The sequence below is a fragment of the Diceros bicornis genome, chromosome 39, assembly GCF_020826845.1.
Source record: "Diceros bicornis minor isolate mBicDic1 chromosome 39, mDicBic1.mat.cur, whole genome shotgun sequence".
Classification (NCBI taxonomy): domain Eukaryota; kingdom Metazoa; phylum Chordata; class Mammalia; order Perissodactyla; family Rhinocerotidae; genus Diceros; species Diceros bicornis.
The window spans coordinates 9,374,339-9,398,932 of record NC_080778.1 but is presented as its reverse complement, the minus strand read 5'-3'; the positions used below and the strand labels follow the sequence as shown (position 1 = coordinate 9,398,932).

The following is a 24,594-nucleotide window of genomic DNA, read 5'->3' as shown; positions in this document are numbered from 1 at the left end:
ACTTTCATTCTTAATTGTTAGGAACATCTTGACCAACCGTTACCACAGATTGTACTCAATACATAGCTTCTATTTTGCACGGTTTTTATGGCTTTTGTGATAATAGTAATGAATATAGTTGAAAGATTTTGAAGAAATCTTCAAAAGAGAAGAAAAGAAATATACTCATGATATTTGATTTTTCTTGTCTATGTCTTTATATTTTTATTCTTTATGATAAAGTTATTTGTAATTAGTGTTTATAAATAACATGATCTTATATTTAATTTCCTTTGGCTTGTATAAGCATGCTTTATAAAATAATTTTCCTCTGAAATTTTATTATATTTCAAAATCTTTAAATTGAAAAAAGTGTAACTAGTGATACTAAAAAAATCTATTTGCAATTTTTTTAATAATATGAATATCATAAATAGCCTTAATGGTTTGTTAAAAAGTAGATGATGTTATAGCTCCCTAGCTTCCGTAAATTCATTTTCTCAGGACGCATTTCTAATAACCTGCGCAGTCTCTGATTAACAGATGGGGTTAGTTTCCAAAGTTCACTTGTACGACGGTTGTGATCTTGAAAATACTTAATCTAGAGAAACTGCTGTAAATGAGAGGGTCTCAGGCCGTCAAATAGAACTTATTTAGATATAAGTAAGTGAACTAATAATACCAGCTAAAGTTTTATTCCTGGCAGCAAGGACATTATAATGTAAGAGGAAAAAATGGGAAAGCATTTTTTTCTCCTCCTGTTTTTGGACCCAGAGATGATCCTAGTTCCTTTTCATGCTTACTCATTTATTTTCTGGTTTACTGATTACCGTGATATTTAGAGCATCCTAAGATCTCATTGTTCCTACTTATTTCTCCCACTGTGCTGTAATCTAAATTCCTGCAATCTAAACGTGGTTGATCTCAAGTCATAGGAATGAATGTATCTGATAGCCATTTCATAATAATAGGTGCTGTGTCCCTTTATGATGGAGATCCTCCTGCCTCCAAATCCTGCTCCTTTTCCCCTAGATACTGCTTGTAGAGGGACCCTTCCCAGCTTTCCTTACAAATTAGTAGGAATCAGCTCGGCAGTCTAGGAGTTTCTAGGTGTCCTTTCCAACAGCTGCTGCAGCTAAGTGTGGGTTTTATTATTATTATTTACAGTTCAATTTTAGCTAAAAATTAAAACGAGACCATGTAAACGTATATAAAAGATTTGCTCTTAATGTCAAAACTACCCCCATGCAATTGCATTCTTTTTTTTTTTGAATAAACCTGTAATCTTGGAATAATTTTAGATTTATACAAAACTTGTAGAGATGGTACAGAGTTTTCTTATGCTTGTCCTCCAGCTTCCTCTAATATTGACATCTTACTTAACCCTGGTACATTTGTCAAAATTAATATATTAACGTTGGTGCAAAATACTGTTAACTAAACTGTAGACATAACTGGGATTTCTGTTTTTCTACTAATGTCCCTTTTCTGTTCCAGGCTCCAATCAAGAATGCCACATTGCATTTAGTCGACGTGTCTTCCTAGTCTCAGATCTGTGTTAGTGTCTCAGCCCTTCCCTGTTTGTCATGACCTGGATGGCTTGTAGAATGTCCCAGAATTTGGGTTTTTCTGATGTTTTGTTATGATTAGACTGGGGTTATGGGCTTGGCATGAATACCACAGAGTTGAAGCACCCTCATGGTGTTATGTCAACCTTGATCACCTGGTTAAGGTGGTATCTATCAGGTTTCTCCACTAGTTACCAGTTTTCCCTTTCCTTACTCTGTTCTTTGGAAGTGAGTCACTAAGTGGAACCCACACTCAAGGGGAGGGAATTAATCTCCACCTCCAGGAATAGGCAGTGTCTTCCTGTATGATGTGGAATTTTTCTGTGTGGAAGATTTGCCTCTTCTGTCTCTATTTATTCACCCTTTTTATTTATCTCAGTATGGACTCATAAATATTTATTTTTTACTTTGCATTCTAATCAATACTATTGTTACTTGTTTTGTTGCTCAAATTGTCACTGCTTTAGCCACTGGAGCTCTTTCGGTTGGCTTCTGTGTCCTTTTGACATGTCTCCATATTTTTTTATGTTGTTTTGCTTTTTGAGCAGTTTCTTACTTTTTGGCATCATCTTTCCCCTGTTCCAGTCCTAAAACCAGCCATTTCTCCAAGGAGCTGTGGTTCCTTTCATTGGAGAATGGTATTTGGAAATGAGGATCTGGGCACTGGATGTGTTCGTTGCTTTTGGGGTGTCATTGTTTCTAGGCACTCTCGGTGATGGAGTTGGACAGTGTAGGTATGTCTCCTCACCCATGTGTACACACCCGTCTATAATTACTTCTCTATCTGTCTGTCTGTCTGTCACAAATAAACATGAGTTCATACTGGTGTCTCTGGCTCTAACCCAGTACCCAGAGTTTCATCCTAGCCTGCCTGCCTTGTTAGTTTTTTTTTTTTTTAATAATTTTATTTATTTATTTCTTTTTCCCCAAAGCCCCAGTAGATAGTTGTATGTCATAGTTGTACATCCTTCTAGTTGCTGTATGTGGGACGTGGCCTCAGCATGACCGGAGAAGCGGTGCGTCAGTGCGTGCCCGGGATCCGAACCCGGGCCGCCAGCAGCGGAGCGTGAGCACTTAACCACTAAGCCGTGGGGCCGGCCCTCCTTGTTGGTTTATAACTTATTTCTCTAGCAGGGAGAAACCTGGCTCCAATTACAATTTATTTACATATTTGTTCAGCCCTAATATACATGTAAAGTAGTTTCAGAATTGCTAACCAGTACCCCTGTGAGGAATAAATCTACCAACTAGAGTACAGTATTTAAGTACAGTTCTTTTTGTCTTTAGCATTAGCGTATGTAGTCAAAACGCAGTTTCCAAAGTGACTTAGGTCAGCCCCTTCTTCCTGCACTTGCTTCAGTGAGGTTGTATCCTACACGTATAATGTAGTTAGATTCATTCATCTCAGGCTGCGTTCCAGCCTGGGATTCCCCAGTGTGCTAATTGATTTTTTAAAATTTGCAAACTGTAAAGTGCACTATTTGTGTTGTACAGTTCTGTGGTTTTGTGCATTTAAAATGTTAAATATGCATAAAATATTTGAGCCATAGATTGTGGTATGGTTATTTTATGCTCCTTTTTGCTTTACCTTATAAAATTTATGTATTTTCAGAAGAAGAGAAGGATAAACTGTAAATTTATATGCATATTACCATGCATCTTACCTCAAATTCTAGGAAGATTTTTGGTTACTTTGTTAATTACTTTCTTTTGAATTAGAAATGAGCATGTAATTATCATAAGTTTAGTGGCCAATGAAATATTGTCTGTCTTTAGATCTGACAATAATTATGCTAATTTTTTCCTATAAGCACAAGAAACCCTGAAGAGGTTGCCTGTTATAGTCAGAGTGGATAGAGCATGTAGAAACAGGGATATATATGATAATAGCTACCCTTTGTTGAGTCTGACCATGTGCCAGACACAACAACCGAATAAAGTGGCGTCGTTTCTGTATTTTACGGATAAGGAGAGTAGATAACTTGCCCAAAATCACAGAACTGTAGATTGCTGGAGGGATTCAAACCCCGGATTCTGGGATACCAGACTGTGACCTCCAGGGTGCTTCATATGTAGCCAGACCAGCACCAGTGCAGTTCCCAGTCAGCCCACTGGAGACACTCTAAGTAGGCTATAGGACCCCCCCTATTCCTGCCTCCAAGATCACTTTCATTAATACAGTTCTTATAGTTAATTTTTTATTTGCTCCAGTCGTCACTTGTCTGATATCATTAATAAAGTTACATGAACTTTTTAATTGAGTAAGTGGCAAGCTAAGAAGTACATGCTTGCTCATTTGCCTATAGGTTTTCTGTTTTCTTAAAAGAAGCATACTTACATGAGGGAAAATAGGAAGTTGTGCTACATTACTTTTGACTGCAGTGAGCCAACTGAATCAAAGTAAGATGAAAAAGATCAAAGATAGAACAGAAGTCATCAGCTTGCAGCGGAGAACTGGGTCTCATGATTAACAGTCACCGCCAACAAGATTGGTAGCATTAACTGAATACTGCATATGTGGACGGGGGTTGGTCAAGTAACTTGGTGAAGGTCGTACATCCTGTAAATGGCAAAGCTAAGATGTGAACCCAGAACTGGCTGTAAAGCCATGCTCTTAACCATTATAGTACACTGCCTCCTGAAGTTATATTTTGTCCCTCAGAGTGCTTTGAATATTTTTTGCCGAGCTGGCCCGGTGGCGTAGTGATTAGGTTCATACACTCTGCTTCGGCAGCCTGGGGTTAGCAGGTTCGGATCCTGGGCGGGGACCTACACACCACTTATCAAGCCATGCTGAGGCAGGTGTCCTACATATAAAGTAGAGGAAGATGGGCGTGGATGTTAGCCCAGGGCCAATCTTCTTCAGCAGAAAGAGGAGGATTTGCAACAGATGTTAGCTCAGAGAGAATCTTCCTCACCCCAAAAAAAAAAAAGTTTTTTTTTTTGCCTTAGTGGCTAGCATTTAAAATTAGAAGATTTTACGTGAAAAATCTGGATTTTTTCGTTTTCCTTGAAATACTGGGAATTCTTCAGCACTGGGCCCACTTCCCAGCATGGTAGCACCTGGCGAGCTCTAGGTTACCACAGTGCCATCGTTTCTTCTCTTACTGTCCCTGTACCCCAGCTCACCCACTTCCATCACCCAGCTGGCCCTGTAGGCATTTCAGTGATATGACCGCTAGTATAGAATCATAGAAACTAACTTTTGAAGGGTAACACGAAGACTATTTTGATCTAATCCTTCATTTTATAAAACAATGGACTTTCTTTTGTTTTATTTATTTATTGAAGTATGTAAAGAAAGTTGCTGTTTATACCTGCTCAGAGTAGTAATCATTTGGTTTGTATCTTCTAGACTTTTTTGTGCTTATATAAATACATATCTTTGTTATGTGATGCAGAAAATTTTTGTATTTCAAAAGAATATGATAGTACTGTTTTTATTCTATGATTGGTGGGTCATCCCCCTGCCCCCCATTCTCTCCTTTGGATCTGTCTGTATCACTTTATGTAGCTCTACCTCAATTCCACTTAACAATTACATGGTATTCCATTATATTAATGTACCATAACTTATTTAACCATTTCACTCTTTTTTTTATCCCACTCTCTGCCTCTGGCAGTCATCAGTCTGTTTTCTGTTATCCATGAGTTTGGGTTTTTCCTTTTTTTTTTAGATTCCAGTATTTGTCTTTCCCTGTCTGGCTTATTTCTCTTAGCATAATGCCCTCAAGGTCCATCCATGTTGTCACAAATGGCAGGATTTCCTTCTTTATGATGGCTAAATAATGTTCCATTGTGTGTGTGTATGTATATATATACCCACCAGATTTTCTTCATCTATTCATCCATCAATGTACATTTAGGTGGTTTCCGTATCTTGGCTGTTGTAAATAATGCTGCAGGCAACATGGGGGTGCAGATATCTTATCGAGTTAGTGTTTTCATTTCCTTCGGATAAATACCCAGAAGTGGAGTTGCTGTATCACATGGTAGTACTACTTTTAATCTTTTGAAGAACCTCCACACTGTTTTCCATAGTGTTTGCACCAGTTTAAATTCCGACCAACAGCGCACAAGGGTCCCCTTTTCTCCACATCCTTGCCAACACTCCTTAATTTCTTGTCCTTTGATAATAGCCATCCTGACAGTTGTGAGGTGATGTCTCATTGTGGTATTGATTTGCATTTGCCTGATGATTATAACCATTTCACTCTTAATGGACACTTAATTTTTTTTACTCTTATAAACAGTGTATCCACAAATAATCTTGTGCATGCCCCTTTATGAATTTATTCTACTGTTCTTGTAAGAATGGTTGATTGAAATGAAATTGCTAGGTCATAGGGTATGCGCATTTAAATCTTTGATAGATAATGCCAAATTGCTCTCCAAAAAGGCTGTACTAACGCTTACCTTCCCCAACAGTGTAGGAGAAACCCCATTTTTCCTCACTTTTGCAGCCATGATCAGTAAAAACTATGATTTCATTTTCATCTTTAATTCCCCTCGTTTTTAGTGACATTGAGCCTGTTGTCATGTTTCTTGCCCATTTGTTTCTTCTTTGAGTTTTCTTTTATTCATTTTGTGCGTTTTCTGTGGGTTATTTATTTTATTATTAATCTATTGGAGCTATTTATATTTATGGATATTACTCACTGTGATAGAAACTGTGCAAACTGTCCTTCAACTTGTTTGTGATGCTTTTCACTGGATAGAAATTTAAAATTTTTATGTAGTCATATCTGTTAGTATTTTATGTTCACATTTTTTTTTTTTTTTTTGTGAGGAAGATCAGCCCTGAGCTAACACCCATGCTAAATCCTCCTCTTTTTTGCTGAGGAAGACCGGCTCTGAGCTAACATCTATTGCCAATCCTCCTCCTTCCCCCCACCCCCCCCAGCCCCAGTAGATAGTTGTATGTCATAGTTGCACATCCTTCTAGTTGCTGTATGTGGGACGCGGCCTCAGCATGGCTGGACAAGTGGTGCGTCGGTGGGCGCCCGGGATCTGAACCTGGGCCACCAGTAGTAGAGCGCATGCACTTAACTGCTAAGCCATGGGGCCAGCCCATGATCGCCTTATTTTATGTGTACTCCAAGATTATATAAAAAAATCTTCTTTTTTTTTTCCTTCTTTTTACTTAGTTTAAAAAATTTTGTTATGGAAAATATTCGACATGCTGTACTACACAGAATAATGCTGTGACCCCCTTGACTCTGTATCCCAGCACAGTAGTTATCAACTCGTGGCCAGTTCCTGCAGCTGCTTGAGACCCTCCTCTATCATTTTGAAGAAAACCTCAGATACTATCATATTTTATCCTTAAATATTTCAATATGTTTCTCTGAAAGATGAGGGCTTATTTTTAAAATGTACCGCAATACCATTATCACACCTAAAAAGATGATAGCAGTAACTCCTTGTGATCATCAAATATCAAGTTAATGTTTATATTTCTATTGTATCATAATTGTCATGGTTTTCTTTAAAAATATTTTATAGTTTGAATCTATTTTGGCTGAGAGTTTTAAGAGTTTTGGGGGCCTAAACCACTGCAGCCCCTTCAGACCTTTTGTTTGTGCTGAGTCACTCCCGGCGTCACTGACGTGCTCAGATAGAAGCAGTGAGCTTTCTGTTGCGTACTCATTGGTGATCTTGGAATTTGTCCCTTGAGGCCCATCGGACACCCTGTTAATCCCCTCGGTTTTCCCTGCTCAAATGCTGGTACTGTTGGGGTGGGTCTAGGGTACCACGTGGGTGTGGGGTATTAGGTGGTTCCGGGATACTGCCGGGGTCTGGGAACTGTCTGTTTTTCCCAACCTCTTCGATTTTGGGGTTCATGAAAATACGCTGTCACCTAGTTTTATTGTAAATGTTTCATGGAGTTGCGATTTTGTTCTAGTTTTTCTGTCTGTTTTTATGGGGGAACTAATGGAAGTTGAAATCCTACTGCCACCACTGTCTTCGTAGAATTTTTTTTGTTATGTTGGCCTGTACCAAATTGCCAATGTTTGATCATTTTTGACTGACTAAAATGGCAATTTATATGGTGTAACCTAATGTATAGCTCTATATTTAGGTTTTAGTACATTCAGAATCTCTTTTTCCAAATATATATGTTCAACACACAATTTTGTATTCACGTTAATACATGCTTTTAGTTTCTCATAACAGGCAAGAATTTCTAAAATAGCTGCATAATTTAAAAAAGTGATTAACTGTGATAGTGTAAAGTATAGTGTACAGGGTGAGGTAAAGATGTAATTATTTTTCTTTTAATTCCCTATAACACTCATTGGATTATCCGTTGTTTTCTAATTTCTTGAACTGCTGCCTACCTTTTTTTTTTTTTTTTTTTGGTGAGGAAGATCAGCCCTGTGCTAACATCTGCCAATCCTCTTCTTTTTTCTTTCTTTCTTTCTTTTTTTCTTTTGCTGAGGAAGACTGGCCCTGGGCTAACGTCCGTGCCCATCTTCCTCCACTTCATATGGGATGCCGCCACAGCATGGCTTGCCAGGCCGTGCATTGGTGTGCGCCCGGGATCTGAACCGGCGAACCGCGGGCCACCACAGCGGAGCGCGTGCACTTAACCACTTGCGCCACCAGGCTGGCCCACGCCTACGTTTTTTATATACTAAATTATCATAGATAATTGGCGCTGTTTCTCTGTTCTGTTGATCTTTTTATTGCTGTGCCACTACTTTTCTGTTTTAAATAAAGTACATTTATTGGTAAGGTTTGACATCATGTAGGGCAATTCTTCCCATTCATTTTTTCTTTTCAAAAATTTCTGAGCTGTTTTTATTTTTGCACATTACCTTCTTGTACGTGAACTTTATTTAACTTTATTTTATTTATTTATTTAACTTCATTAAATAATCCACACAAAATGCCATTGGGATTATGATTGTAATTACATTGCATTTTTATTAATGTTCCTACATTGTTGAGTCTTCGCAGTTTGGCTGCATTGATCAGGAATTTTACACCATATTTAATCCTATATTTCTCACTAGAAATAATAACAAATATGCCATTCTTAGACTTTATTGCCTCTTTCCCCTCTCCCTGTGTTTTATTGAAATAATGGGGAATTTAAGATCCAGGGTTTTTCTTACAGTATGCTTTTTAATTTTTTTAAACTTCAAATATCCCTTTCTAGAACTTGAATTATAGTCCTTAACCAACTTATCGTCATGGAGTTGTATCTGCCTTTTATAAAAGGTCTGCTAGATTCATGGCTTCTCCCTTCCTTGGGCATTTTTCTTCCCCTGTCTTGAGATCTGTATTCTGATCCAGTTTTCCTTTGATTAACCTCTACTTCCTCAGGTAGTTTCTTCGAGAAGGTAAATGAATTGTACTGTGTGTTCTTCCCTGTTCAAGGAGGCTTTTTCCTTCTTCATGTTAGTGATATCTTGACTGTGCAGAAAGCTCTCCTCTGTCTCTTCGTTCTGTTGTTTCTGGCAGTCCTGTTACTCTTATGTTAGAGCTGCTAGATCTGACTCCCATGTCTCTCATTTTTCACTCAAAATTTCCATTCCTTTTTCTTTTGCTCTGGGTTATAGTGATAATTGCTGCAGTTAATTTCTAAATTATTAATTCAGTTTTTGACAACATTCATTCTGTTTTCACTGTCTTTATTGAATTTATTTCAGAAATAGTTTTTTTTTCCAGAGGACTTGGATGTGATCTTGCATTAGAGTATTTTTATCGTTCTCTCCTGTTTCCTACATGAAATCAGTATCAGCTGTTCTGATTCTTCACCTTGGTCTCCTTAGTTAAAACTGCTGTTTCCTCTTCAGTGCCCAGTAGTTTTTTAATGTCTGTTCCTCGTTGTCTGGGTGGGGATTGACCCACCAGGCACCACCAGCAGGGATGCGTTTCCTCTGCAACCGTGTAGGTTGGACTGTTGGGTCTCCCAGACAATGTTGTCTTGCCGTTGTTGAGAAGCAGGGATTGTTCCCTTTCTCAGTGAGCCTGTAAGAAATGGGTCAGCAGGCTGGAACTGGAGAGAAAACCAAGAGAATTTTTCAGAATTTTATCATAGAAAGGTTGCTGAATTTTGTAGAGCTCTAAATAATCGTTTTAACTGATGTCATTCTCTACACCAGAAGAAACAAAGCGTTTATATTGCCTAAAGCTTTTAAACAGACATGTCTTAACCTGACCACATTTATCACAAGTAATCATTTTTAAAATTAGGTGGCTATTTTAGAAGTTCTTGCTTGTTATGGGAAACTAAAGTATGTATTAACTTAAATGCAAAAATATGTGTTGAACATAACTGGTCTCCCTTACGCCCATTCTTTTAAGAGTTTGCTAAGTGACAGGGAGCACAGATATGAATGACGTTTAGAGGCAGAATAGCTATACTTGGTGATGTTTTAAGTTGAAGACAAGTTGAGATTTTGAAATTTTGATGGCTTAAGTTTTCTCCAAGAAAGCAAGGTCTTTGAATATGATTGGTCAGAATGATGTTGCCAGAGGTTTAAGAACAGTGGGAAAGTTCCAATTCCCTACTTTTATGGGGAAAAGTATAGGAATTTGATGGAGATAACCATAAGAAAGGGTGAGCAACACTAGGATTCCCAGGAAATGTCAAAAAAAGATATCTGAGTGGTACCAGCCAGGTCAATTTTATGAACTTTTTCCTGTCATCTTTCCTTATAGCTCAGGAGGCCAGGTGGACAAAATAATTGGTTGAACCCATTAGTTTTTGTGTTGACATAAATAGCTACCTGGTTTTGTAATCTTTTCTCAAATTTTAGTAGTTCTCTGGTTTTCTCAGTCTGGAGATAGTTGTGGATAATACTATATATAACCTTAAAATAAGTGTTCCGATCATTTTAAGTATGATAAAAAATGTATGATGAAAAAAATGAACTTGATTCTTCTTCTGCTGTATGTTTTTGATAAAAATATTACCATTTGGTTTTAGTTCTTGTTATGGTTTTCTAATACTTTTATAACTTTTTGGGTCTATGTTGAAAATGTTGAATTATTCTAACGAATATTTTTCCTGTAAAATTGTGATTTTTGTAGATATATCAGCAAATTATAGAGAATAATACATTATGACTACAACCTTAGAATGTTCTCCTATATGCTTTTTTAACCTTTGTTGAATTTTTGTCATAGTTTTCTGAATTTCCAGATCCCATGTGGGGTTCAGATTATGTGCAGTTGTCCAGGACGCCACCTTCCTCAGAGCAGAAATGCAGCACTGTGTCTTGGGACGAGCTGAAGTCCATGGATTTACCCTCATTCGAACCTGCCTTCTTAGTCCTCTGTCGAGTCCTTCTGAACGTTATACATGAGTGTCTGAAGTTAAGATTGGAACAGAGACCTGCTGGAGAGCCATCTCTCTTGAGTATTAAGCAGGTTTGTTTCAAAGACTGTTTAAAAATACTTAGCAATTGACTCATAAATTTTTATTTTGAGGATTTTTTTCCCTAAATGTTGCAAAATAGTAAAAAATGAGTGTATGTTAGTGTTTTTAAGCTGCTCTTTTTAGGGTAAAGTGTCTTTACATGCAGTCCTCAAAGATAAGATGGTAGTTCACCCTTTCTACCACCCACTTCCTTGTTCTAAAAGGATGTAAAAGTATGGTGATGGGGCTGGCCTGGTGACGTAGTGGTTAACTTTGCACACTCTTCTTTGGCGGCCTGGGGTTTGTGCGTTTGGATCCCGGGTGTGGACCTACACACCGCTCATTAATCCATGCTGTGGTGGCGTCTCACATACGAAATAGAGGAAGATTGGCACAGATATTAGCTCAGGGACAATCTTCCTCAAGCAAAAAGAGGAAGATTGGCAACAGATGTTAGCTCAGGGCCAATCTTCCTCACCAAAAAAGAAAAACAAAGTATGGTGATAATTTGACCCTCTATATCCTATTAATAGGATAATTAAATCCAGTCTTTGAAGACTGGAAACTTAAAATTCATTCATAAGAGTTTAAGTTCCTTAAATTTATTTTTTTATTCTTTTTAAGCAATGTGTAAACAGATGAATGTCTCTAGAGTCTGCAGAGGGGAGATGTTTGGACTTTTTGCTTGCTTAGGCAATTGTATGGTTTAAACAGTAATGACAACTTCTGCTTTCTTGGTTATTATTAGTTTTGGATGGGATTTTGTAGGGAGGTTGATACTCTAGGGGTAACAGAGGAATGGCTAGAAGCAGTTGTATCTAGCAGAGTGAGTGCTGAAGACTGATTGTGTTTATGCTTTACGATAGTACCTTGTTGACATTCACTATATAAAACAGACATTTCAGATTTTGAAGAAAAAAAGTTGGTAATGTTTTTTGTCATCTGTGCATGTCCATCCCCAGGAGATTGAAGGGCGAGGAGCTCCTTGGTGCTGAATGATAGGATGGAGCATAGGGGATGAATATAGGTTGAGGAAGGACAGGTTGTACGATAGGTGTACAGTAGGACTGGGAGTTGTTATTTAGTTGGGTGTAGAGTGGGGTGTCCATTGGATTTGGAAGTGGATCCCTGCACCTTGTTGTCACCCCTTCACTTTCCATCCAGCCCTGGCCAGGGCTCTATTTCCACGTTTGCTCTACTTCTCACCGTCGTGGTTCTGGTCGTTGTCCTCCTGTCCTCCACTTTGGCCCTGCTTTCACTTGTCCTCTGTATCACAGTGGTTACTTAGGAAGTTTTGGTAAAATACTTACTTCCCTTCCCCACAAAACAAATGCTTTAGGAATATAACTTGGTAAAACAAGGTGGAGTATACTTTTTGCTAATGGGGCTGTTCTGAGGATTAAACAGTAATTTATGTTAAAACATTTTGAAAAATAAACAATACTTAGATTAATGTAGCATCACTAGAGTCAAAATAAAATAGAAATTCTGGCTTAAATGCATTCAAAGATTCAGTTTTTTTTTTTTTTTTTCCAGATGAAAGATAAAAAAAAGAAAAAAATATATGAGTTTTTACCCTTAAATATTTTTCAAAAACAAGATTTTAAATGGCTGCAGTAGTGCTCTACTATATAGATGTAGCATAATTTATTTAATCCCCATGGTTGTTTTGAATAATATTGTGGTATATATATTTGTAAGTTTTAGTCTGCATCTCTGATTATTTCTTGAGTATAAAATATAAAAGTAAATTAGTGAGTCATGTGTTTTTAGATTCTAGAAAGTTTGTACCAGTTTACTTTCCCAATAGCAACATAGTGGTTTCTTTTGTGTCTTCACTAATATATAGTAAAACTAATGTAACTGTAATCTCGTACCCACAGTCCCTACTGGTTAGAACATGTCCCGGCATATTCTTAATGGAAAGGACTTCACAGGTCATCTCATTTCTGCCTCCTTCCCTCCTTTCTAACATTACCTTCTGGGCCTACATATTGTGGTTTTACTCATCTTTTTGTTTTGTTTTTCTTGACTTCCATCTAATTTCATCAGATTAATCTTTAATTTAGGTCTGTTTGTTTTGTGATTATTAGAATTTTTTGATGGTAAAAGCCACAAATCACAGTAGGTAAAGTACGCTAATTTATTATAAAGACCGCCATGCTCTGGGGTATGTAAGTATATTTGAATATTATGTTTTTGGTTAAAAATGACCAGTTTCACGAGGAAGATTTTTCTCCGTTTCTGTTATCTTATAGTGTAAACTAGTAGAAAAATAGATCTTTCCTGCAGAATTTATTTTCTATATAAATTTATTTGTAGGAAAATATAATTTAGCAAGTCAGGTTTTAACTTATGTGATATTTTCCCCATGTATTCATGCTGTAATATTAAATACTTTTATTTTCACTAATTCTTATGCAATTGAGACTACTAAGATGTTTATATAAAATGAACTGGTAAACAATGTGGAAGATATTTTAGGTTTTTCAGAGGCAAAGTCCCCTTTTTCTTAGTGTTTTGAGGATCTGATTGGGAAATGTGTGAAAACTGACGAGTAATCTGGTCAGGATGTGTGAGGTGATAGAACTGTGACTGTTCTCTCGCAGCTGGTGAGAGAGTGTAAAGAGGTGCTGAAGGGCGGCCTTTTGATGAAGCAGTACTACCAGTTCATGCTGCATGAGGTTCTCGACAGCTTGGAGAAGACAGACTGCAACATTGATGCCTTCGAGGAGGATCTGCATAAAATGCTGATGGTAGGACAGTTGGAAGGAATGTCTACGTATGTTGGTCTATCTGTGTGTTTGTGTTGGGGGGGTGGTAATCTTTAGTCTGATTGTTTTCATCTAGTATTAGATTAAATTTGTTTCTCCTAAATCCACATTTAAAAAAATCCTCAATGATTTTTAAGTTAAAATTTTTGACAAAGCTTACCCTAGTTCGTTGTTTAATTGTAGGATCTTATAGCAGAACGGCCCAGAAATAGAACAGTCTGGTCCTATTTTATTGAGCCATCTGTCATCGGCCATTTTTGTGATACCGGGTGTGCTAGGGACCTTGCACGGCTCTGGGAATACAGTAATGAGCACGAAGAAACTCAGTCTGGAGAGAACTGGGCATAGTCGATACTTTCACCCCAAGTGGTAAACGCTAGGGCAGAACTGTACTGAGATGCACTGAAGGCTTAGAGGTGGGATACCTACACTAGCCTGGGGACATCCAGGAGCTTTTTCAGCTCTGAGAAAGCTGAGTCTTAAAGATGAATCAAGAGTTAGCTGAGGAACCTGGCACATTCGAGGAATTGTAAATAATGATTTGGCAGGAACAGACTTATTTTTATTTCTTTCCGAAAAGAGCTCCCCCAGTCCTCTCAGATGCATTGTTACCTGTGTTTTCTAACCTCTACTTCTGCTCGTATTATTCCTTCCTGCTTTAAATGTCTCTTCTTTTCCTTCTCTGCTCATTTAAGAATTACTTTCAAGTTTTATTTTTTTCTAGAAAACTTTATCTGACAGTTTTAACCATTAGTGTGCATTTGCCTAAACTGTCTCTGAACTCTTACAGCAGTTATAATTAGAACTGTACTGTTTAATACTTAATGATATACCACCTCTCTGTTCTCAGGTTTCCCTAATTTGACTGAAAGCTTCATAAGCCAGAGGCTATGACTTGAAGTTCTTTTGTCCTCCCTTGTGTCTGGTAGAGTGTTAATATATAGTGAATACATGTTGGATGCGTTAGAGTACGTGCACAGATGATTACCTAGTGTGGCAGGTTGATGGAATAACAGAGAAAATGACAAGGCTTATAGGTATATTGTTTCTGGAATTCTTTCATCCTTGCTTGACATCTCACTGTAGCCTGCCTCAGCATAGCTCAGCATGTCTAGATACCACCCGCTTTCTAGGCTGGAAGAGAAGAGAAGGGCAGAGGGGAGAAGTATCTATGCCAGCTTGAGTCCAGAACAGTGACAGCTCTCCTGGGAGCCCCGCCCGACAGATTTCCCCTACATTTTACTGACCAGACCTGTCGCACGGCCTCTAAACTGTAATGGAGGCTGAGCATTCAAATATTTAGCTTTTCAGCCTCTATAGTAGAAGGATAGAAAGAAGAAGGTGACTGGGAGGGGGACTTATCATATCTGGCTATTAAGAGAAATAATTTTGAGTTTGAAATTATTTCCTAGTTGTTTGGGAGAATACGTAAAAGACCTCAATGTGTAAAATGTGGCTGAATTTTGAAATACTATGTATTTCTTATGTCAGAAAGGACTTTATCATTGAAAAGTTATGGTAAAAAGCAACAAGCAAATTAATTTTTCTCTCTTTCTATGGATTAGTAAACCAGAAGTTTAAAAAGACAAAATGTGGGGGCCGGCCCGGTGGCGCAAGCGGTTAAGTGCGCGCGCTCCGCTGCGGCGGCCCGGGGTTCGCTGGTTCGGATCCCGGGCGCGCACCGACGCACTGCTTGGTAAGCCATGCTGTGGCGGCGTCCCATATAAAGTGGAGGAAGATAGGCACAGATGTTAGCCCAGGGCCGTCTTCCTCAGCAAAAAAAAAAAAAAGAGGAGAATTGGCGGATGTTAGCTCAGGGCTGATCTCCTCACAAAAAAAAAAAAAAAAAAAAAGACAAAATGTGCTTTGCTTTCCAGACTGTCTTTGATGGCGTTACAGAGTCATCCGAAAGACCTTTTGTCATGTAATCACTGAAGCAGGAAGGATGAGAATTAGGCATGTAAAACGTGCCTTCCAGGTCATCCAGTTTGAGTGTCCTTGGTGTACCTGTGAGATATATGCAGCCTAGGTTAAGTGAATTACCAAATTCGCAGCTAGTTAGAGCTAGAAATGCTTAGAATTTAGTTTTGGCTTTGCTACCAATTATCTGTGTGTGGCATAATCTGCCTTAGTTTTATCTCCATAATTTCACAGATGAAAAACTAGAAATTATCACTGATTTTAAAATTGTGTCCCAAGGGTGCCAGATGGATAAGTACAGGGGCATGTTTTGAGAACTGGGGTAGCCCCCAAAAAATCACTGTTTTTGTCAGGAAGAAAGGAGAGAATGGCCTTTGGGTAGGCAATCAAATTGTGTTTACTGCAGCATTCTTCCTTGGAAACTCACCAAAAACAGACAAAGGAATGAAGAGTAAAGAAAAAAATTATTCAGTGAAGCAGGAAGTTGGCCACAATATCCCCCCCACACCAAAGAAAAGACTATTACAGTTATTTGCCTTAAATTTAGACTAAATGAGAGTGGATATAAGCTCTAACTATATCCCACTTTAGATGTGGAGGGCTTGTGCAGTGACGTATTAAGAGCTGTGAAATGTAGGGGTGTGGACAGTCAGGAGAGAAGCAGGGAGTGTCCTCCTGGAGGACCTGCTATAGGTGGCTTACCTACAAGACAGAAGGAGCATAAGTAGAGACACTTGTATTGTCTGCAGCCTATCCTGTTAGCCGAGGAAGACGGCCGAAGGAGAGCTAGGTTAGAAGGGTCAGGGGAAGCAGTGATTAGCTTATGATGCAGAAAGTCTATGACTTAGGGGTCTTTACTCTGTGCTACATAATCCTTTCAACTTGAACAATGAGGAACCTATGCCTGCAGATCCAAGGAAATAACTGGATAGGTGTTTGTTTGAGGCAGCAAATCCAAATTCGACCTGTGAACTGTCTTAGCTCATTTCCCTGGCCCTGGCCTTGGAAATAACCAAAACAATAAGCATGTAATATATGATGTAGGAATGTGTGATAGCAGTTTTAAGGAAACCACATAAAAGGAATGAAAATATGAAAATGAACAAAATGTGATAGTTGTAGAAGACGCACCAGGGAGAGCTCAGATATGCACAATTAGTGTTCCTGTAGAAGCATAAAGAGCAAATGAGCAGAAGAGATTCAGTTTTCCATTCTACAACTGTTATTGGGTGTCTTCTGTGTGCCAGGCAGGCATCGTGCCAGGTACTGAAGATTCAGTGATGAGCGTAAACTCCCTCTCAGAGTTAAGAGTGATGGGGAAAATGCTTATTAAAGCATCATACAAACATCAGGTCACAACAAAGGAGAGGCACAGCTTGTCTGTGGACTCGGACAGTGAGATTTGAGTTTGTGTCCCGGTTAGGAAAAGCTTCTCTCAGGAACGGACACTTGGAATTTTCCTGAAAGTTGATATGTGTACTACAATCCAGTTTATGTAAGAAATTGAAAACCTATACAAAGTAATACTGTATATTGTAAGTTATGTAATAACAGATGATCTTAAAGAGCATAAAACTAGAAGGAGACGTACTCAATTCATCATCGTTGCCTCTGAGGAGGGAAGAAAGAGGTAGAAGTGAAGAAAGAAACAGGAGAAATTAGCTTTGAGATGTGTTATTTCTTATTGAAAGAATGTCCAAAACAAATATGGCAGAATAGTAACATTTATTCATTCTGGGTGATATTTGTTAGAATATGTTTAGGCCTTTTTACTTTTTAATTAAATTAAAGAGAGAAATTGAAAGAAGCGCTTCTGACAGAGAAGGCAGCAGATGCAAAGTCTCCGTGGGAAGCAACTTTGGAACGAAGCTTCCTAAGAAAGCATTGTGAAAGGATCATTGTGGCTGCAGTTTGAAGAACAGACTGGAAGGATCCAGGGTAGATGAGAGTGGACCAGTTAGAGACTATTCCTGTAGCCTGTCTGCTAGTCCTTGGATTAGAGTGGTATGACATATATTTAGGAAGAAGTGTAAGGATTCAAAAGAAACTTAGGAAGTGAAATTGGCAGGACTCAGGGATGGATTGGATATGGGGGAGGTATTGAGAGTGACTGCTGAGTGTCTAGCTTGTGCAACAAGATGAGTAGTGAAGATTTTGGGTCCAGTAAGAGATTTTTAAATTGAAGGTACCTGACACCATTTGAAAGCCTTTGGGGTTGATTTTGTTAAGGAAAAGAGATGAAAAGATACATATATATGTATATGAAAGAAGAGGGAAAATGGATAGTGTGACATTCCTCGGATACCATGAGGAGGTGGGTCTCAGAGCATGAGTGTTGGGACGAGGAGGAAGCACAGCTCCTCCTGTTACTGTTAAGAAGGGAAGGACAGTATGTAACAGTATGTAGGTTTGCATTTTTCGTATCAGGAAGATGAGAGATTTTATATCTAATGACTTCCATTTTCTTTGTGAAGAGAGGTGAGATTGTCTGCTGAGAATGGGTGAGAGTGGGTATTGGTGGCTTGAAGACAATGGAGAAGTTTCAAACTTGTGGTTGTAGAGAGAAGGAAAATGAGTAGAGATGTAAATATTACCAGAAATGTTGTGTGACATGTGCTTGGTGATGATGATGGCGTAGAACAGTGACTCCTCCCTGTCACGTGACTTCACGACCCTCAGCTTCTTGAGTGTGGGCATGGGGAAGGAGATAGTTGGGTTTATCTAGCTTTGGGGTTTTGACAGTCAGGTGAGATGAAAAGGCGGCCAGGGGTGGCAGAGTGTAGGACGGTGGCAGGGGAAGGAGTGCTGACAGAAGGATAAATGCATGCACTCTCAACTGAATAAGGAGGAAAGGGAACAAAGGAAGGGGGTAGTGAATTGGAGAAAGAAGGGGAACCAGTGGACTGGAGTTCCAGATAAGATTAGGAGAACAGTTGTACTGGTGGTAGTTGAACAAATGAACTGGAAGGAGGAGAGGAGGTTTTAACATCAGTGTTTTTGAATTGGTGATTTTGGGCTTCAAGCAGTTACGGTAATGACAAGATCCGAGATGAAACCTTGTCAGAGTGGAAAAGGTGTTGGAACTGGAGGCAGTGAGGGAAGGGAACTGAAGTGATGGTGGGGGGGCCATCCACCATCATGACTTCATGATGTGAAGTCACAAAGCCTCGTGGCCAAGCCTGGGATGGAGAGAAGACTTAAGTCAGATGCCAGAGTGTGATGAATGGTGATAAGTAGTTGGAAATCAGTAGATGACAGTATGAACGGGGGGGGGGGGGGGGGGTGTCAATGGTATATCTCATGACAAATCTTAAAGGGGCAGGGTATTTTTTTTTTGTTTTTAAATAAGACTGTGTAAGATAGTGGTTTGAGTAGCAGTGGGGAGCTCGAGGATGCCGACTCCGTGCAGCCCTTGAGGTAGGTGGGAAGCCGCTTACCCCTTGAGAGGGCTGTAAGGGGGAAGTGCAGTCTTCAGGAGACAGCCAGGGTCCAGGGAAGCTAAGGAGATGAAGGAGCACTCCAAGAAGCGAAGGGGAGGTCCTGGCCTGGTATTTAAGAGACTTGTTTCATTTGGATAAGATGGTGGCAGACCCACAGGTTGCAGGTTCCGCACACACAGCTGTATTCATGATGGACCCAGACTGCAGACTCATGCCGCATAGCCTGGGTGGCGGAGGACCCAGGAGCATCGAAAGATGCAGCAGAGACAGTTTTCTTGGAAGAAAGAAAAGACCTGAAATTTGCCCACTGAAAGTTATTACTGGATGTCAGAAAACGTTCATTCCAATGAACCCTAAGACGTAGACTGGTGAAATAACTGAAACCCAAGACAAGAGAAAGAATCCTGTAAACATCTCAGCAGAGAAAAGAAGTCCTCTTCAGGGTGTGGGGAGAGTGGCGACAGTTGTAAGATTAGGCTGGCATCAGATTTCTTCACACTAACATAACGCACAGTGTTAGAAGGTGGTGGAATAATGTCTTGAAAGTTCTGAGGGAGAGAATGTGTGACTCAGATATTTTATACCCAGTCAAGTTATCCTTTTGGTGAGAGAATCCGTAGACTGATGTTTTGTGATATAGCAACTGTGAACCTGTCTTGAGAAAAACTGCTTGGTAGTAAAACCCTACTAAGCAACAGATAAAAGAATTTAGAAATGGGAAAGTGGTTGTAATGGGACTTGTGGTGGGCATAAACCTCACTTCAGAATAATTGAGTATTTCGGTTATAGATCATAATTTATATATCATAAACCTTGAAAAAATTATATTGTAAAAATCTGGATGTCAGGAAGGGATGATGGGAAAAGTGTGCTCATTTCTTCCTCTCAACATGTGAGATACCGACTAAAATTAAAATAAGTCAACAACTAAAGATCCCAGCCTCTTAAAGGAACAGTGTTCATAGTATGGTAATAATGAAAATTTCTGAGTGCTATTATTTTGATTTTTTTCTTACTTGATTGTACTTTTCTATATGCTGTGAACATTTTAGTTATTAGGAATTTGGAGGGATTGTGAATAATGTGTTAAATTACCAAGGAATTGAGTCATACAGTTAAAGAAAAATCCTCATTTAGACCTTGCTTAACAACGGTGGAGAATCTCACTTCTCTCAGTGCTGTGTGCTCCGACAGTCTCCTTCCACCTGCCTGTCTGCTTTGTAGCTTTCATGTTAACAGAGGGGAAAGTTGTGAGTTGCTGAATTCTGTTCTCAAATATCTCTCTTTACGTTTTTGTATTTCAAGGTTTATTTTGATTACATGAGAAGCTGGATCCAAATGCTACAGCAATTACCTCAAGCATCCCATAGTTTAAAAAATCTGTTAGAAGAAGAATGGAATTTCACCAAAGAAATAACACATTACATCCGCGGAGGAGAAGCACAGGCTGGAAAACTCTTCTGGTAGGAATCCTTGTGCTGTGGAGTCCTCCCGCCTGCCTTTCCTGTCTCACTCTTATTCTCGCTCTGCTTACCAGTTCTTGTCTACACGTTTGAATGTTTAGTTGTGTGGAAATGACAGTCATTCATATCTGTTGTGTGCCCCTTGCCCAGGTTTTGTCATCCTTAGAGGGATGGTTCTCAACCAGGGGTGATCTGCCCCCTGGGGACATTTGGCAATGTTGGTAAACAGTTTTGACTGTAACAACTGGGAGGTCCTACTGGCCTCTAGTGAGTTGAGGCTGGGACACTGCTAAACAGTGCCCAGGACAGCCTGCCCCCAAACAAAAAAATTATCCACCCAGAATGTCAATTTTGAAGTTTAGAAATCCTGCCTTAGAGTAAACCTCTTGATTATATATAAAAAGAAGGAGAATCTAAGGCCTCTGAAGAGTAGAGTAGACCTTTAGACCTATGTGTATCAGTCTCAGTGAGGATGTTCACAATCTAAGAAGTATGTATTTGCACTGATACTGTTTTGGGAATCACAGAATACTGATATTAATCACAGAATCTCTTTGTAAACTGGGTGTGTATGTGGTGAAAGAATGGAAATGTAAACAAAGGAAAGCCATGAGGAGGGGAGGGTGGTCACGGGTCTGTTTGTTCTAGGAAGTGAATATATCCTCTCCACTACAGGCGCCTGAATGTTGAAGGCGGGGTGCATTTCAGTGGTCTTTGCTGGGGCCACGCCCCCACTGACTGATGAGGGTTGGTTCTCTCCTTGGCTCTAGACTCTGCTCCTGTCCCTTGGTGCTGCCTTCTCTCACTGGCCTCATCAGCTGTTTTATTTCTTTGGTCTCCTTTTTATGAGGTCTTTTATACCCAGCTCCTGTTTCCTTCCCCTCCCATTCTTTAGGACTTTCCGTTTCACAGAGTTCTCTTCTGACTTTAGAAACTCATTGTTCTCAACTCCACCCAGCTCTGTCCCATGCTCAGTGTCTCAGAATCTTGTATTCATTCACTTTTCTGCCCTAACCACCAGTTCTTTTTATGTCTTCTCTCTCTTTCATTTGAGTGGACAGTGAACTTGCTCTTGTCTCAGAACTCTTCAGTCCTTCAGGCTGTGCCTCCCAATCTATCTTGCTTTCCTATTCAGATTGGTTCCGATAGTCAGCCTTTTGGAAAACAAGGTATTCACTCTCGTTTTCAACATCTCCTCCTCTCTCAATTTTCCATAATTCTGCTTTGCCTGTAATTTCTTGTGTTTGCATTTTCTGTTTCCGGGCTGTCAAGCTTTGTTGAAGAAATGTTTTGAAAAGGTTACTGTTTCGTTTCACTACCAATTCGTGTTATGTAATTTCACTATACCCTTATTTGCTCCTGTTAGTCTTTTCGTTTTTATCTTTTGCTTGTCCTTCAAATTCCACACAGTGCAGACTCTGGCCTCCGCCTTGACGTTCCGTGTTCTGAGAGGCTCCCAGAGCTGCTTCATTGCCCCTGCTGTGGGAGTGCCCACTTGCACTGTTCTGGTTCTGCATGTGTCTCTTGTATTAGTGCGATGTTCTGCTTCGTGTGCTGGTTTTCCCAAGTTTAGTCAGTCTTGGAGTGAACCCTGACTTCTCTCTTGCTCTCGCTCACTCTCTCTCATCTGTTTGGCGCCCCTTCAGGATGCATGCAGAATCTTACCTCTGCTCACACTCTATGTTTCCACTCTTCTCAGGCTGTTATTTCTGCTTGTGTTATTGCAGTAGCTCTCTAAGTGGTCTTTCTGCTCCTGCCCTTCATCCCCTATAGCTTATTCTCAACAGCATAGCCAGAATGATCTTGTTAAAATGTGCATCAGACCATTTTCTCCTCTGCTCCGAATATGCCAGTGGCTCCCCTTCATAATCAATAAAAGTGAGAGTGCCTAAACAATGACCCGTAAGGCCTGACACAGTCTGACTTTTCACTAAATCTTTGTCCTGATCTCCTGCTAGGCTCTCCTGTGATTACTTTGTAGCCACAGAGGCTTCCTTACTGTTTTTCACAGGCTGGACCTGCTCCTACATCAGGCCCTTTGCAAAGAGGCCTTTGCTGGTTCCTCTTCCTGGACTGCTCTTCTCCCAGGTCTTTTCATGGCTCATTTCCCCATTTCCCGTAGGTCTTTGTCCCAATATTACCTTCTCCATATTTAAAATTGAAATTCCTACCAGCAAGTACTCCTTAACTTTCTTTCCTATGTTATTTCTCTCCATAGTACTTATCAATATCTGAAATACTATATATTTTCCTTTTTTATTTTATTTATTGTTTTTATTCTCTATTCCCTGGAGGGAGTTTGTCTGTTTTCTTCACTGCTGCTTAGTTCATAACAGGTACTCGATATTTGTTGAATAAATCCATCCCAGATATCCTTGTATACTACTGTTCTTAAAAGCATGTTTCTGATCAGGTCACTTTCCCACTCAGTTATTTTTAAAGCCCTCCCTCTTTGCCTGCCAAACAGAGGTCAGACAGTTAGCTGACATCCAGAGCCTTCCACAGCCTGGCCCCATTTGCTTTCCTGGTCTGGGTCCACCACACCTGCTCTATTCAGATTGGACTGCTGCTTTTCATAAACATGCATCTTGCTTATTGAACACATCATCATGCCCTTTGATCATATTTATTGTTCTTCCTGGACTTCCCTTCCCTCCATTCTCTTGCTGACAGAGCCCCTTATTACCCCTGGTGTTCTACTTGTTAGGATTCTGCAATGCCCATGAAACCACACCTTCTGCTGGGTGTGATCCTTCTCCTCGGACGGCTCCCCCGGCACTTACCTTCTGCCACGTCCGATCTTGGTTATATACTGACCTGGTCACTTTTACTAGGCTATAAACTTCTTTGCTGGAACATCACAGAGGTCAATAAGCTGTTGTTGAATGTTTACTACACTCATTTAGATTTGTTTTATACACTTTGGTTTACACTTTAACCTGAGCATTTAGATTGTATACTCAGTGAGAAGCATCAGCTATGTAGAGTGTTTCATGATTATTGACCATGAAGGGCTAATTGTGAGGGAAGTTTTTAAAAACAGTTGCATTTAGGGAATTTACTTTGTTTTCCTATGCTATCATTTAGTTTATTAAGCTTTTAGAAAACATCTTGTCAATAGATATATATTTGAGACCATTTTATATCATTTTGAACATTTAAGATGAAAATAACATTTGTGAAATAGTTATATAACTACTATGAATGTAATTTAAGATTTTAAGGTTTATAGTGAAAAACTATGGTAATAGAACAAAGGTAGATCCATGCCATTATCGAGATTTCTCCTTTTTCACATTGGTCATGATTCTATGTTGAAAGGAAATTCTCACTGTCATTGATTTTTAAACCATTGAAACAATAGCTGAACCTTTCAGTTTCTCACTCAAGAATTATAATAAGTGAGGGCTATTTTGCTTCTCTGGTTTACTTTTGTTATTTTTGTTCCCTTAGTGACATTGCAGGAATGCTGCTGAAATCTACAGGGAGTTTTTTGGAATTTGGCTTGCAGGAGAGCTGTGCTGAATTTTGGACCAGTGCTGATGATAGTAGTGCTTCTGATGAAATCAGGTGGAAGCTGCATTTACTCTTCAGTCCCGTTTCTTGTTTCATGTCATTCTGCTCTTGGTTATCAGCCTGAAATGAGCCTTATTCAAACCAAATTGTGTTGGACTTTAGGAATTTGGGTGGTAGACCTAAAGGGATTTATTTATTACCATATTGTTTTTTCATATGATTTTCTAGTTAGGGTTTTATGTGAAATTTTCTTTAAAGCTGAAATTAGAATTTTTTTAGCTGAATAAAAATAGTGTCTTTAGAGAAAGGGATAGTTTAAGTTGACTAAAAATGAGTAGAGTAGAATTCGTCCATATGTTCTGGAATGTCTTTAATTAAATAATTGTTTCTGTCCTTTAAAACCTCCATCAATACATTGAATTGACATTTGGTACATTTTTATTGTTTTTACACTTAGCTTATCCCTTCTGTTGAACTTTAAGCTTAAGTACATTAAACCATGACTTGCTCATCTACTGCATTCCCTCCAGTTCTATGCAGACAGTATTTAGGTTGAACCTT

The 24,594-nt window shown here is 39.2% G+C and overlaps 1 protein-coding gene across 8 annotated transcripts in view; it reads left to right on the top strand.

Moving 5' to 3' along the window:
• MAP3K4 (mitogen-activated protein kinase kinase kinase 4) overlaps positions 1-24,594 on the top strand; it is a 151,826-nt gene that overhangs the window by 93,199 nt on the left and 34,033 nt on the right. For all 8 annotated transcript variants that reach the window (XM_058534035.1, XM_058534036.1, XM_058534037.1 and 5 more), the window contains exons 4-7: positions 10,689-10,931; positions 13,530-13,676; positions 20,360-20,517; positions 23,971-24,087. In XM_058534035.1, the coding sequence (XP_058390018.1) occupies positions 10,689-10,931; positions 13,530-13,676; positions 20,360-20,517; positions 23,971-24,087 (665 nt within the window). The remainder of the gene's footprint in view (positions 1-10,688; positions 10,932-13,529; positions 13,677-20,359; positions 20,518-23,970; positions 24,088-24,594) is intronic.